Source organism: Chelonoidis abingdonii, chromosome 1 (genome assembly GCF_003597395.2).
Source record: "Chelonoidis abingdonii isolate Lonesome George chromosome 1, CheloAbing_2.0, whole genome shotgun sequence".
Lineage (NCBI taxonomy): Eukaryota > Metazoa > Chordata > Testudines > Testudinidae > Chelonoidis > Chelonoidis abingdonii.
Genome location: NC_133769.1, coordinates 99,983,842 through 99,999,618, shown reverse-complemented (window position 1 = coordinate 99,999,618; position 15,777 = coordinate 99,983,842). Strand labels below are relative to the sequence as shown.

Genomic DNA, 15,777 nt, shown 5'->3' with positions numbered 1-15,777 from the left:
TGTGCGAACACAGGTAATGTGATGGGAGCACAGTCTCAATCAAAGGGAGGTAGGAGTACTTATTGCATTCGTGCATTTTTAATAAATAATGGGCATGCCAGCTTTGCACCACAGGTGCCTTATGTACTACAACTCTATTCCATAAGTTATAACCAATGGCTATGCATTTGATCACAAAACTATTGCCTGAAAACATCACACAAGGACAGTATGTACTGTGTATATATAGTATCTTTGTATCCTAAACATGATATTGTGGCGCAGTATTAATCAGAAATAACGCTTAGCTTCTATTTTTCATACAGTAGCCTTCGATATCCTTGAAAGGTCACCCTAAGCAGCAGCACCGCCACGGGACTTGTTGCTTAACGCATTGACAAGGATACTACGTTTCCCACAATGCAGTACTTGGGCGTCCTACGGTGGCCTGTAGTTAAACTCAGGAATCTTTTATCTATTCGCCTCTTTAAATGTTAATCAGCTGACTGAAATTCTTCACAGCGGCTATGGCTACCTTCCACGCAGGATTGTTAATGGGTTAGCGTGAGTGATTTTAAATTTAAAAGGTTAGAGAGAGAGAGTAGAGTACTGTTCCCTGAGTGCATAACACAGAACGATATCAAAGTATATCTCGGTGAAGTTTTTTTCTTTAAGCCTTGAAGATCTATTTACAATTTCCCCTCCCCCCACTGAAATAATTCCTGTTGTACGCATAGCCATCACGACTAAATACATAAATAAACATGGGGAAAATATTGTATAAATTGATCTCCCCTCCCAGAAGTTTGCCCACCCCAATGTTTAGCAAATATCTTATTGTATTTTGGTTTTTGTTTGCAATGCATTTGATACACATTTTTGCATTGCGGCTCGTGCATAAAAATGGGATTTTGCAGCCCTCTCCACCGTTTATTTCCCCTTTCAAATGGTTTCTGTGGAGGTTCAGGACTTTGCAAATAATGTGATGCATTACTTTACTTTTCCACCCCTGTTATACTTTTCTGTTTGCTGCTGCCGTTCTATCTAATTTTCGTTCTAGCACAGCATGTTAATATAGACTCATTTGCATGATCCACTCCAAGATGAATGGTGGGTTTAAAAAAAAAAGATTTATTTTTTATTTGTGTAAACCTGCTGGTTTCGTTACGCATCCACGTCTTTTAAAAAAAAATCCCCTCGTATTTAATAAACTGTTACATACGCGTTAAACTGCTGCTAAAGTACCTTAAGCACTCGATGCAAATATAGCTGCTGAATGAAGCAACAGCGTCCGGCGTCTAATCCCTGCGTCCCTCTTGGTAAAGAAACTGATCCATAATTTGGATCAGAATATTTTAGGTCAGATCCTACTCTCTTCTCACCTAATAATCTCACTTTTCCCTAGAGCTCACTGAATAACTTTTCTCCCCTTAAACTATCGGCATGCACCTATTAGGTTGTTTCTTTCTCTGCTTCATATATTTATTTATAAACCGTGCGTTCACCTCTCCCCTTCCCCCCAATTAAAATAAACACCCAGCTGAATTAAAAAGGAGAAAGCTATTAGACGGGGTAGACAAGCACACAACGAGGGGGCTGGAGAGAAACAGATATGGACATTTCAAGAACAAATGGTTGATTATTTAAATCCTGTATCTAAATAAAATAATTCTTCCCATGCATTGTTTATAAACTGACAAACTATTTGTCTGATTGTTCCCTATGTCATACCCTGTCAATGAGCTGGGAAGTGGGGCTGGGTCCCGACCTGTGGGTCCACGTATGTATAGATGTTTGTTTGGTGGTGGTTTTCGTGTTGTTAAGACTCCAGGTTATTTTATGGCTATTAAAAAGTGTTTCAGATGTATTTTAACTCTCTCCATCTCAAGTGACTCGGTACTATAAGGTCTCAGATTTCAGCCCCGCGCCTCAATTTTTGTGTCCACGATGTTATTTTATACATATGTTATAAAAAATAGAAGAAAAAGGGGGGAGAAAAAACAACCTATCCTTCCAGCAAAATGGCGATGGCACGTACATTTAATCTCCCAATAGCAATTACACACTTTCCCAGAATATGTATGGAAATTACAGTTACACTAGCGATAATCTGCCCCCCTCCCAGTCCCAGGCTCCTCCTCCCCATGTCCCCTTAAAGAGGGTGGAAATATGTTTTGAAACGATAAGATCGATTCCTCACTAAAAACTGCAGGAGGAAATAAAACAGCTCAGGATTGCCCCAGTGCAAGTCCCCAAAGCAGTTTGTGGGGGGCAAAGGGGATGGGGGGGCAGGTGCAGCCCCGGGGGTACCCGGCTGGGTGTGTGCGGAGGGCTGGGGTAAGGTATGAGGCGTGTGGGGTGTGTGTCCCCCAATTTTTTCTCCATGGCAGCTGGCTTTGTTATTGTTCAGGAACCTGTGCCCAGTGCAGTGGGTTTTGGGGAGAGGGGCAATTGAGAGAACCCCCCTCCCTGCCCCGGCTGCCCCCCGCCCCCATATAGCTCAGGCATGGGTGGGGCATGTCCCCTGCCCGTGTGCCCCCAGCCCCGGGCAGGGGGCAGCCAGGGGGACTCGGGGGGAGGGGGATGGCTGTAAACTTCCCATCTAATACCAAAGAAAGTTTTGCAGAGCAGGAGTTTGGGGAGGGGGCAGGAGTAGGGGTCCCGGGGCTGGGGGCGGGAGGTCCCCCGGGACCCCCCAGGCTGGGGAGCCACCCCTCCCCCCTCCCCGGCCAGGTCGGGCTGCGCCTCCTCTGGCTCGGGCTCCTGTGTTAGTTGGGTCTGTTCCGGGGCCCCGAGGGGGTCCCGGGGCCCGCAGCGGCCGGGATCGGGGTCTCCCGCGGCCCAGACCCAGCCCTGCCCCTGGTGGCTCGGCCGGGCCGGGCCCCCGCGGCCCCCGGCTATGGGGCGCAAAGGGGAAATGTGGCGGGCCCCGGCAGCACCCGGCGCCGTTTGGGGCGGCTGAGCGGGCGGGGGCGGCGGCGCGGGAGCGGGGCCGCGCGGGCCCAGGGAGCGGGCAGCCGGGGGCGCGGCGGGGGAGCGCGGGGCCGCCCGGGGAGGGGGCAAAGGGCCGCTTGGGGCGGCGGAAGAAACACAGATGTCGGCGGCGCGGCGCCATTCGGGGCCCTGAGCAGGCAGCCAGCAGCCCTGTCCTCACCGCGGTCCGCGCCGCGGCGCTAAATACCCGGATGCGCCGGCTGCTGCCTGGAGAGCCAGACACCGCGCGGGAGGCGGAGAGGAGGCAGATCCGACCTGCTGGGGGGGACCGAGACCCGCAGACGGCGGGAGGAGCGGCCACTCACAGCCTGACAGGGGGACGCGGGCCCTGACTGACAGACACAGAGGCACAGAGCAGGCCCACGAGGGACCAAGCCACAGAGAGGCACCCGGGCCCGCCACCGCCAGGAGGGGACGCCGGTCGCAAGGGGCGAACCCGTCTGCCTGTTGCAAGGAGAACCCCCCGGCCGGTGCCTGTTTCGCAGGCCGGCCTTCCACACGGCCATTAGGACGAAGCACCACACGTGGCGAGAGCATCTGGGAGCCAGCGGGCAGCGAGGCAGCTTGAGGACTCTGTGCACAGGGCTCATCCGATTCCCTTGACCTGGAGGGAAAGCAAAAGATGACAGAGAATTCCGCCTCGGCCCCTGCCACCAAGCCCAAACGGGCCAAGGTGGCCAAGAAGTCAACAGATCACCCCAAGTACTCTGACATGATAGTGGCCGCCATTCAAGCTGAAAAGAGCCGGGCTGGCTCTTCTCGCCAGTCCATCCAGAAATACATTAAGAGCCACTACAAAGTGGGGGAGAATGCTGACTCCCAAATCAAGTTGGCCATCAAGAGGCTGGTCACCACTGGTGTCCTCAAGCAGACCAAAGGGGTCGGCGCGTCTGGCTCTTTCCGCCTGGCCAAGGGTGATGAACCCAAGAAGCCACCCCCAGCTAAGAAAGCCAAGAAGGAAGTCAAGAAGGCCACGACGCCCAGGAAAGCAGCTAAGCCCAAGAAAGCTGCCACCAAGTCCCCAGCCAAGAAGCCCAAAGCTGCTGCCAAGAAAGCCAAAAAGAAGCCAGCAGCTGCGCCAAAGAAAGCCAAGAAGCCAAAAACTGTCAAGGCCAAGCCAGTGAAGGCATCAAAGCCTAAAAAGGCAAAACCATCAAAACCCAAAGCAAAGTCCAGTGTGAAGAAATCAGCCAAGAAGAAGTGAAGTGCAAGTCTGGGATCTTCTTTCTTGGACACTGTTCTTCACCTCTACTTCTGTAAATAGTTTTCTCCTTTATTCTTTTCTCTCTTTCTATTGCAACTTTATAAAAGACTGGACTATTGTTTCCCTGAAATAGTTAAAATAATTCAGTTACTAAAAATAACAACGCAGTGCTGAAACTTGTCTTATAAGTGTTTTTGGTTTGTTTTTTTCTTCTGTTGTAATCTTAGACCTCTCTTTTTTTTTTTAATGTATGAAATACTTATTTGTGTTTTGGAAGCAGGGGGGAATCCATGTTGGATAAAAGGGAATTGAGTTCCCCAGTCTCCTACCAGCTCCAGGGTTTCATACAGGTAAATTGGCTGTGCATGGAACTTGCCCATGCCAAAGTATGGAGACAAAGATCCCTAAATGAAGGGGGTCTGAGAAAAGTAATTATGCTGGAAGATCTCGACCACATGGGATTAATTGCTGTAGCATAAATTACATTTTCTTTAACCTCAGTCTGATGGTTAAGCATTTCCCATATATATATATATGTCATATATATATATATACTAATGGTAGGGAGACCATCTCATGATTCATGTGGTGTTTTCCCCACCCAGTGAGAGGAATGGGCGGGAGTTGATAATCTGTCCACCTACTTTGCTTTTTTGGGAGGAGGTTGCCTTTTAACTGAGAGGCTTTAAATGGGGATCAGTGGAGATTTCCTAGTGGGATTTCCAAAGTGGATTTTTCCTAAAAAGGATGAATTTGCAGAAAATCATGGGTGATGGCATTGAAGTGGAAACAGGCGTGAGGTCTAATTCCCCCACCCCCTCAAAAGAAATGAGAGAAAAAAGAGGTTCTGTTTCCAACTGCATGAGAAGCATTGTCCTAATCCCTCCAGAGTCTAATATCTTGTGGGTTAAGAGAAGGGGTTAAGAGAACCATCCCTTCACCACTGACTGTTATTCTGGGTTCTCTGAGTGCTTTCTAACTCTGCAGTGACCACTTCCTGATCGATAGCTTTGGTATGTAGCCATACATCTACAACAGAAAGGGCACACGATCGACAGTTTCTTTAGGTGTGGATTTTTTTGATGGGAGGGGAAGTGGGGAAAAAAAGAAATGTAACCAATACTGAATCTGTCAAAAGTTGCTTTGTGGAACTGGAGCTGTGTACTGTTATTGCTTCAGATGTGGGGGAGCAGGGAGGGGTGGTTGGGAAGGCTGTGTGGAGGGGATATTTCCAATATTCCGATAAAAAACAAAAAAGTATATTTGATGGGTTTGCTGTTAAAACCAAGTGAAAATCTCACAGGATTGACGCGTGTTCATTTTATTTTGTAAGTGTAATTTGTGCAGGAAATAATTTGCTGTCTTTGTAATTCTAGAGTTTAAAACAACAGCAGCAAATAAATAGAGGAAGGTTGAAATTTCCCTCATTCACTGTCATCTTTGTATTCGTTAGTATTTAAAAATACACAGGCTGGAGAGGGGAACACGGGGAAAAAGGGTTATGCATGTGTGCACACATGGTTGGCTGGTAAGGTGTGATTCCTCTTCCAAGTTGTAAATACACTGATAGCTCTCTGGTATGTAAGAAGGTGCTGAAGGGATAAGGAAAGCTTACTGGTGCCTGAACTATGGATAAATCCTAGACCTAGAGCATGGGGTGTCACACAGGGTCAGAACAATTGAAAGAGATTGGGAGGGAAAGCTTCCTTCAGTAAAAGAGAGTGGTGACAAGGGGCATTTCACAAGCATAATGCCACTTGGCTTTTAGATTGACAGCCTGGCTTTCCAAGCCAGAATACCCTGAGCACAGAAAGTGCCCAAATCACCTTCCATCTTTCCTGATTTGTCAAATAGACTCTGCCACTGAAATATTGTCAGTGTACTAAAAGAATCTTTTACTGCATCCCAGCTGGCTGTGGAAAAGCAGATTGTGAGGCCATTGCTCGGGCGCTCTGTTTCTGGGGACCATTTGTACAATTTTGTCAATGCCTTTCTGTCCTGACCTGTGCTAGCCTTTGCTATTCCAAATCTTGGCTAGAGTGGCAGATTTAATAGTAAGAAGGGTCAGCAAATGCTGACTGCCCCCTCCCAGTCTGGGTCCCCCATCTCGCTCTCTGCCAGTAGCAGAGAAGCAAAAAGGTGGACCCTGGTCCAGGTTTAGATTGTGTTCCCCCACCTGCCATCACATGTCCCACAGTCATTAAAATAAACTCTCACCTCCCCTACCCCTGCAGTCATCTCTCCCCCGTTTCCCTCCTCCCCAACTCCATGCTTTGCCATCTGCTCTCTCTGGCCTGGACTGTGCACCCACCAGTTCTGCTGCCTCCTAGAGCAAGGACGACTGCTCCCAACAAAGCCAGAACTGCTGTCGTAGGAGCCAGTGAGCCATGAGTCACTGCTGCTGCCATGAGAGTTGGAGTCAGAGCTGCTAGAAAGAGCAGCCTTGCTGGTTGCTGCTACCCACATTTGAATTTGCCTGGTCAGTTGGAGGGGAGGAAGGGCCTCTGACCATTGGTGGTACCTGCTAATCAGAATTCATGGCAGAGCCACCATTTTGGAGGCCTCCCTCCCCAGGCAAATTCAAAAGTGGGCAGTGGGGACCAGCGCATTGCTCTTTCTACAGGTTCCACAGGCTGCAAACAATGGCAGCAGCTTGGGCTGTGGCTGAGCAGTGTTGAGCCTGCAGGGGTCCTCCAAGTGCATATGTAACCCACACACCTTCTGGGTATGGTGTTCTGCCCCTCTAGTGGCACCGAGACCACTTAAAGAGAGAGAGGTAAAATGTAGAGCAGGGGTCGGCAACCTTTCAGAAGTGCTGTGCCAAGTCTCATTTATTCACTCTGTTTCGCGTGCGAGTAATACATTTTAACGTTTTTAGACGGTCTCGTTTTATGAGTCTATAATATATGACGAAACTATTGTTTGTATGTAAAGTAAATAAGGTATTTCAAATGTTTAAGAAGCTTCATTTAAAATTAAATTCAAATGCAGATCTTATCAGTTTAGTGTGATCCTTACCCTTGCTTTTCCTTGCGGAGTTTTCCAATGTCTGGCACGTATTTGGATACTTTAAGCTCCACCCAGGCTTCTGAGTGTTCAGTTGTTAACCGGCTCCAAGAGGGACAGAGGACAGATTTCATGTGTGAAAATACCTGTTCACACAATTATGTGGATCCAAATGCTGAAAGCATTGCAAACGCAATTTTCTTCAAACAGTTAAATTTCACTGGCAGGGGCATCTAGCAGGCCAGAATAGAGGCCCCATGATCTCTCTCGATAGCTTCAAGTGCACTCTGCAGATCTCCAAACTCTGATGCCCACAATTCTGAGCTTTTTAACTGAATGAGCTGCATTTTGAAATCTTCAACACCCATCCACTGAAATACAGACAAATCCAAGTCACTTTTGTTGAACTTTTCAGGTTTAATTAGAAAAGAAAGCATTGGGCCAAATTGCTGGAAATCTTGAAATCTGTTAGAAATTCTGATTCCTGTTCTTGGATGTACATTGTAATCTCAACGTCAAACGCAGTGCCCTGTTCCATGTGGCATGACAGTGGTGTAAGCAGCAAATCAGGACTTAAAATATCTCAGCACGGTGGCGCTGGAACAATTTTTAAGGTGGTGATGCTGAGATGTGCCCCCTCTTGCCTCTGTCTGTACCCCTCACTGCCCCAGGGTGGAGCCAGTGGGCCACAGCCGGGGGTGGCTGCAGAGCCCTGGGCAGGCGGCTGGGACCCCAGGCCAGCAGCAGAGCCTCCTGGACCAGTGACCGGGACCCGGGGGCGGCAGCGGGCTGAGCGAGGCCAGCAAATGAAACCCCGGGCTGGCAGGAGGCCAGCGGCTGGTATCCCAGGCCAGCAGCAGAGCCCCTGGGACCAGTGGCCAGGACCCAGGCAGTGTGAGTGCCTCTGAAAATCAGCTCGTGTGCTGCCTTTGGCATGCGTGCCATAGGTTGCCTACCCCTGCTGTAGAGGCTCAAGAGGTCCCAGGTTCAATCCCGCCCACTGATGACCGGGGTCTATTGGTGTTACACATGGATCCCGAACAGCTGCACCACCTGTTCCTCTGCCATCTGTCCCCTCCCACTTGATTCTAGGGCCCCACTCTTACAAGTAATGTAGTCAGTCACCATGGCAAGGGGGCAGGGGTCCTCCTCCTGCTTCAGGGCAAGTGCATGAGTTGCATATGTCTACACTCTAACATCTCACCTAGCTATCAGCCCTGGGGTCCCACCCACCAACCTGTCCTGCTCTGCCTTTGCAAACTTCCCACAGCATTTAAGCATGCCCACCAGTGGCTGGGAGTAGAAGGAATTTCCTACCCTATCCAGATGGTAGCCGTGTTAGTCTGTATCATCAGATGCATGCAGTGGAAAATACAGTAGGAAGATATATATACACAGAGAACATGAAAAGACTGGGAGTGGATCGGTCATTACGCAAAACATCTACCAATGTGATATATGCCATCATGTGCCAACAATGCCCCTCTGCCATGTACATTGGCCAAACCGGACAGTCTCTATGCAAAAGAATAAATGGACACAAATCAGATGTCAAGAATGAAAACATTCAAAAACCAGTCGGAGAACACTTCAGCCTCCCTGGTCACTCTGTTACAGACCTCAAAGTCGCAATTCTCCAACACAAAAACTTCAAAAACAGACTTCAATGAGAAACTGCAGAATTGGAATTAATTTCCAAACTGGATACCATTAAATTAGGCTTGAATAAAGACTGGGAGTGGATGGGTCATTACACATCGTAAAAACTATATCCCCATGTCAATTCCCACCCCCCCCACACACACTGTAACTCACACCTTCTTGTCAGCTGTTGGAAATGGGCCATCCTGATTATCACTACACTTTTTTTTCTCCTGCTGATAATAGCCCACCTTAATTGATGAGTCTCATTATAGTTGGCATGCCAACACCCATTTTTTCATATCCTCTGTGTATATATATCTTCCTACTGTATTTTCCACTGCATGCATCCAATGAAGTGGGTTTTAGCCCACAAAAGCTTATGCCCAAATAAATTTGTTAGTCTCTAAGGTGTCACAAGTACTCATTCTTTCTACCCTGTCCAGCAGGGGTTGCAGCCACTGGGCATGCTCCAGTGCTGAAGGGGCTGCTGCTGGGAAATGTATTTTATTTCCATAGCCTTCTCTTGCTGTGGGACACTGAGAGGCGTGTGTGTCTGCCTGTTCCAGTCTCTCCCACAGCACTCTCTGCAGCCATTCTCCACTCTGGTTCTGCCTGTCACTGCTAAATTCTGCAGAGACAACCAACATTTTTTTAAGACTACCCTCACAACTGAAGGATAAATTAAGAAGCACAAAAATACACTCTATTTAGACCTAGACTTCCAACTTAGTTATTCTCACATGCTGGAAGATGTCTAAAAATGAAAACCATAAACACACATACATGTCTGGTTTTAGAAAGCAAAAAGACATTTATTACAAACTGCCTCCAGAGATCCTAAGCAGCAGAAGCAATCATTCTTTGAGTACAGTACTTGCTCATGTCGATTTCATGTTAGCTATGTGTGCGCCACATGCCCTGCCGCCAGAGATTTTCCTGCTAGTTGTATCCATAGGGCCAACTCTAGCATCCCCTGGTGGTCTGCACTCACGCACCAGTATAAGGGGCGCTGCCGGCCCCGCACTCCTCCAGTTCCTTCTTACTGCCAGTGACGGCTGCTGGAACAGTCCTCTTCTCTTGCTTCGACAAGCCTCTCTCTTCTTGTAAATAGTTAGTCGTTGTCAGTTCTAGTTCTTGTTAGTTAGCTAGTCTCCTTAAGGGACGTTGATCTCAGGACAGGGCATGCCCTGATTCTCAGGCTTCAAACCATATGCAGCCTATATTAACCCATGCCAGTGCCGGAAAGCAACCCCCATTCCAGCTGCCAAAAGTGCTTGGGGAGGCTCTGTCATAAACAGATAGCTAAGGGTTAATGTTTCTTTTCCTGTAAAGGGTTAACAAAGGGAACCACACACCTGACCAGAGGACCAATCAGAAAACCGGATTTTTCAAAGCTCAGGGAGGGAATTTTGGGGTGTGTGTCTTTTGTCTCTCTCTCTGTTCTGTGCTCTCGGCTATGAGAGTGACTTCTATTTTCTCTTTCCAAGTGTAAGATACAGAAGGTAGAAGACAATAGGCTTTTAATATATTGTTTTTGTATTTACATGTGTGTATGCTGGAATGTTTTAAATTGGATATCTTTTGAATTAAGGCTGTTTATTCATTTTTCTTTTAAGCAATTGACCCTGTATATTGTCAACCTTGATACAGAGAACATTTTTATGTCTTTTTTCTTTTTTATATAAAGCTTTCTTTTTAAAACCTGTTTGAGTTTTTCTCTGGTTAAGGCTAAGGAACGAAGGGAGGGGGAAATCTCTTTGTGTTAGATTGACTAGGTTTGAATCTGCATAGCCTCTCGGTGAGGGGGAAGAGACACTTAATCTCTCTGGGTTTGTGTTTCAAGGACTTGAAACGGTATCCCCTAGGGCCATCCAGGAAGGAGAAGCCGGGGAGGAAAAAAAGAGGAGACAAGGGGAGGGGGTTATTTCCCTTTGTTGTAGACTCAGGGCATCTGAGTCTTGGGGTCCCCCAGGGAAGGTTTGGGGAGACCAGAGTGAAACAGGCACTGTAATTCCTGTCTGGTGGCAGCGCTATCAGATCTAAGCTGGTAGTTAAGCTTAGAGGATTTATGCTAGGCACCCACATTTTGGACGCTAAGGTTCAGAATTGGGATTTATGCTTATGATAGGCTCACATCCAAGATAAGTGCAGGATCTGCAGGGGCTTCTGGCCGCATACCCCAAAATACCATTTTCTTCAAAGACAAGGTCTGTCTGCTTCCATGCCCAGTCTTTCTATCCAACATGGTGTTGCAATTTCACATCAACCAAGACATATTTCTGCTGGTTTTCCAAAAACCTCATAAGATAGAAGAACAGCGTCTGCATTCTCTGGACATTAGAAGGGCCTTAGCCTTTTACATTGACATGACAAGACTCCTCTGCAAATGGACGCAGCTTTTTGTTGCGGTAGCAGACAGAATGAAAGGGCTTCAGGTGTCAGCCCAGAGGAACTCGTCCTGGATCACTGCTATGAGCAGGTGGGGACCCTGCCTCCGGCCATCGTAAGGGCCCACTCAACAAGAACGCAAGCATCTTCAGCGGCTTTCCTGGCACAAATACCAATACAGGAGTTTGTCAGGTCCGTGACGTGGTCATCAGTGCACATGTTTGCGTCTCACTACACCATTATCCAACAGGCCAGAGACAATGCCAGTTTCAGGAGAGCTGTGTTATAGTCAGCATGCCCCTGAACTCCTAGCCCACCTCCAGAGATGCTGCTGGTGAGTCACCTAACATGGAATCGACATGAACAAGCACTCGAAGAAGAAAAAATGGCTACCTACCTTTCATAACTGTTCTTCGAGATATGTAGCTCATGTCCATTCTATGACCCACTGTCCTTCCCCTCTGTCTGAGTGGACAGTGAGAAGAAACTGGAGAGGTGCAGGGCACAGGTGCCGACTTCTACTGGCACCAGTGGGTGCTGGACCCTCTTCTCCCCTTGGCCGCACCCCAACTCCACCTCTGTCCCGCCCCCTCCCACCCCCATTCCAACCCCTTCCCCGAAGTCCCCACCCCAACCCCACCCTCTCCCTGCCCTTATTCCAACTCCTTTCCCAAATCCCCACCCCATCCCCACCTCTTCCTTGCCTCCTCCCCTGAGCACAACACATTCCGGCTTCTCCCCCGTCCCTCCTGGAGCTTGCTACAGCTGCTTGGTGGCGGCAAGCACTGGGAGGTAGGCAGAGGAGCGGGGACACAGCATGCTCAAGGAAGGAGGTGGAGAGAGAGGAGGAAGTAGGGTGGGTAATTTGGCTGCTTGTGGGGGCAGATTACCCACTAATTTTTCCCTGTAGGTGCTCCAGCCCCAGAGCACCCACGGAGGTAGCGCCTATGTTGGCGTCCCTTACACTGGCGCGTGAGCGCAGAGCTTTAGGGAACACTAGAGCCAGCCCTACGAATACCACTAGGGGAAAAATCTCCGGCAGCGGTGCATGCGGCGTATGTACACCTAACATGGAATTGCCATGAGAAGCACATCTGGAAGAACAACAGATAAAGGGTGACCAGATGTCCTGATTTTATAGGGACAGTCATGATTTTTAGGTCTTTTTCTTATGTAGGCTCCTATTACCCCCACCCCCACCCCGATTTTTCACATTTGCTGTCTGGTCATCCTAAACAGAGATGAAAAGGTAGGTAACTGCTTTTTTATAAGCTTCCTAATCAACCCCTGCATTCTGACGCAGAAAGTCAAGAACTTCATATCAATTCAGCAAGTAGGAATCTGACATTGTGTCAAGGTTTAAGTCAGGAAAATGAGTAGTACAGTACCACTGAAGATGTACCTGTAGTTGTAACTGATGATATCTCCAGATACACTCCGCTTGGAACAAGCTCAATTGAAGGTCCTGTAAGATGAGCTACAAACCAACAAAGCCAAAGATACCATAGGTTATCTTAAAACAAAAACGTCAAAACAAAGATCATGTAGATGAGCATGTTAACAATGAAGCAGGTCAAAGCTGTCTTCCTGCTGAAATAGGTTTGAAGTTCTCATCTGATAAAAGTCACTTTCCAGATTCAGCATTATCATCTGCCCTATTGTGTATGTTTTATGTATTCACAGAATCACAGACGTTAATGTCAGAAGGGACCATTATGATCATCTAGTCTGACCTCCTGCGCAATGCAGACCACAGAATCTCACTCTCCGACTCCTGTATCAAATCTGTGCCTGAGCCACTGAAGTCCTCAAATCATGGTTTAAAGACTTCAGCATGCAGAGAACCTTCCAGCAAGTGACCCGTGCCCCACACTGCAGAGGAAGGCGAAAACCCCCCAGGGCTTCTGCCAATCTTCTCTGGCCAAAAATTCCTTCCCAACCCCAAATATAGCGATCAGCTAATCCCTCAGCATGTGGGCAAGACTCACCAACCAGACACCCAGGAAAGACTTCTCTGTAATAACTCAGATCCCACCCCATCTAACATCCCATCACAAGCCATTGGGCATATTTACTGCTAGTAGTGAAAGATGAATTAGTGTTGATTCTTGCCAGTCAACTGAAAGTGATATACCAACTGTACAGTTTCTCTTTTTTCCTACAAACTACCATTTTTCATTTTCATTTTAAAGAATGAAAAATGCACTGCGTGTAGATTTGCATGTCAACTGCCTAGCCTACCCATATCTTTCGGATTATGCATACTGTCGCATTTGTTGGCTGTCTAGGGGTACAGACACTCACAAATCAATGTGGGTGATAGATTTTCAATGATGGGAAAAATATGATAACATTGATGTCTCTTAATGGGAAGAGCAAACAACATATGCAGTCATATAGCAGCTTTACAGTTCACAAAGGTTCACAGTATCAACGAAAATATTAGGAAATAGCAAGAAATACTAAAAATATTGCTTGACACAGTCAACATTTTAGCTAGTTTACATCTCCCCTTCCACAGTCACTGTGAAGTGTTGGAGAGCAACAACTGTAATATGTACTTGAGCATAATTAAGCTACTTGCCAGACATAATACAGCTTTTGCCCAACGTATCAGTGACACCAAGAGAATAAAATACTTGAGCAAGACAATTACTGATGAACTTATGAGTCTTTTGGTATCAGAAACCAGGAGGTGCATGTTTAATAGCTACAAATAAGGTAAGTTTTTGTTACTGTCATTCCAGATGCAACCATGGATATTAGCCATGTTGATAAAATAGCCATTTTGCTTCATTGTGTTGGTATTGAGCGTACTGAAGGAAAAGCAGATATAAAAGATCACTTTGTTAGTTTTGTGGCAGTGAGGCAGATGCTGCATACTTGTGTGATGAGTTAACTAATGTTTTATTCTTCAATTATGGATTACAGCTCAAATATATGTCTGGACAGTGATATGATGGGACCAATGTTATGGCTGGGGCTCATGGAGGATTGCAAGCAAAAATGAGAGAACAGCTTTCAGGCAAGGGAGACAAAATATATGCATTATACATCCATTATCCAGCACATCAAATTAACCTAGTTTTGGGGCATGCTGCTGAAGTTAAGGCCAGCCCAGCCCTGAAGGTTTTCTTCACAACTTTGCAGAAAATATATAAATATTTTGCTAACTCTAACCATCAATGGAAAAAAACTGATGATTAGGTCTAAAAATAATTTGCATCTTCAAACTCTTGCTCGAGAGAGTACAGTTTTGCAAAGAGAAGAGGAACTTGATGGTGCACTGAAGAAGTTGGAAGGATTGATGCAACAGATGAAATTGAACAGGCTTCTGAAGAACAAAGGAGCCCTTTAAATCTAAACATACTCTGCAAGACTAGCAGCGGCCAGTACGTCCCTCGGCCCACACCACTTCCAGCAGCTCCCATTTGCCTGGAGCAGTGAACCACGGCCAGTGGGAGCCTTGATTGGCCTTACCTGCAGATGGGGCAGGTAAACAAACCAGCCTGGCCCACCAGGGGCTTTCCCTACACAAGTGGCATCCCAAGTTTGGGAAACACTGGCCTAGAAGATGGAACTGTTATTGAATGCAAGAGTCGTGAGACATACATCGAGCAAAAAGCAACCTGTCTTTAATGGGTTGGATGTTCTACCTCAATCTGTTGTAGTGGCATAGGATCTTACTCATAGTGGCTGCAGTCTCTGGAATCCTTTGGTCAAAGAAAATCGATCTGTTCCAAGTCTTCTGGATATTTTAGAGCACAGTGAATGAGCTATACAAATTCAGTTTGAAGAAAAGTATGAGGAAATTATAAAAGAATCTCACAACAGGTAAGAAGCAATAGGTTTTGAAAGTGCAAACTATTCAAGTCATAGGAAGAGACATGTACACTGCATGGATGATGAATTTGCACATGATTCTTTGTTAGAAGCAAAATATAACTATCAAAGGAAATAGTTGAGGTCTTAGACAACATGATCGGGGAACTAAAATCTCAGTGTGAGAGAGATGAAGAGGTAGCTACTTTATCTGGTTTCCTCCATCCCAGACAACTTCAAAATAACTTTAGAAAAGTGAAAGGAGGAAGTTCTTAAACTCATGGGAAAATGCTCATATTTGTCTTTAAACTTTGTTCACAAGATTATGTCTTTCAAGATGTATTATTTTACAAAAGACACAGAGGTGTTCAGTTTGTCACTTGAAGTCCAGAGCTACTTGAATTTCAGTGTCAAGTGATGAACTTGCAAAAAGCATGTTAAGATGTGTCAAAAATTATGTGTTCACCACTATTACAGACACGGCTCAGTGATCTTGCTCTCCTTAAAAACAAGAAAGATGAGACTGCAAGATTGGAGCTGGACAGAATCTCAGAGCAATTTGCCAAGGAAACGTGTTGCTGTGCTGCAAGGTTCCACTAAGTGGAAACACACAAGCCAACACAGTTAGAGTCCACTTTTGTTTAGGCCTGTGATTTTTGATTGGGGTGGTGTGTGTGTGTGTGTTTTGTTTTTTACTTTTCATGTTTAAATAAGCTTAAGGCGATGTGACCATTGAACCC

At 46.6% G+C, this 15,777-nt stretch overlaps 1 protein-coding gene across 1 annotated transcript; it reads left to right on the top strand.

The window, feature by feature from the left end:
* Window positions 1–3,176: 3,176 nt before the first annotated feature.
* Window positions 3,177–5,604, top strand: H1-0 (H1.0 linker histone). Its single transcript, XM_032779152.2, has one exon. It carries the CDS (start codon window positions 3,596–3,598, stop codon window positions 4,175–4,177), a length of 582 nt encoding a protein of 193 aa, XP_032635043.1. The 5' UTR covers window positions 3,177–3,595; the 3' UTR covers window positions 4,178–5,604.
* The last annotated feature ends 10,173 nt before the right edge of the window (window positions 5,605–15,777 follow it).

Excerpts from the sequence above, each read along its gene's own strand:
- H1-0 (XM_032779152.2), top strand. The coding sequence starts at position 3,596 with ATGACAGAGAATTCCGCCTCGGCCCCTGCCACCAAGCCCAAACGGGCC.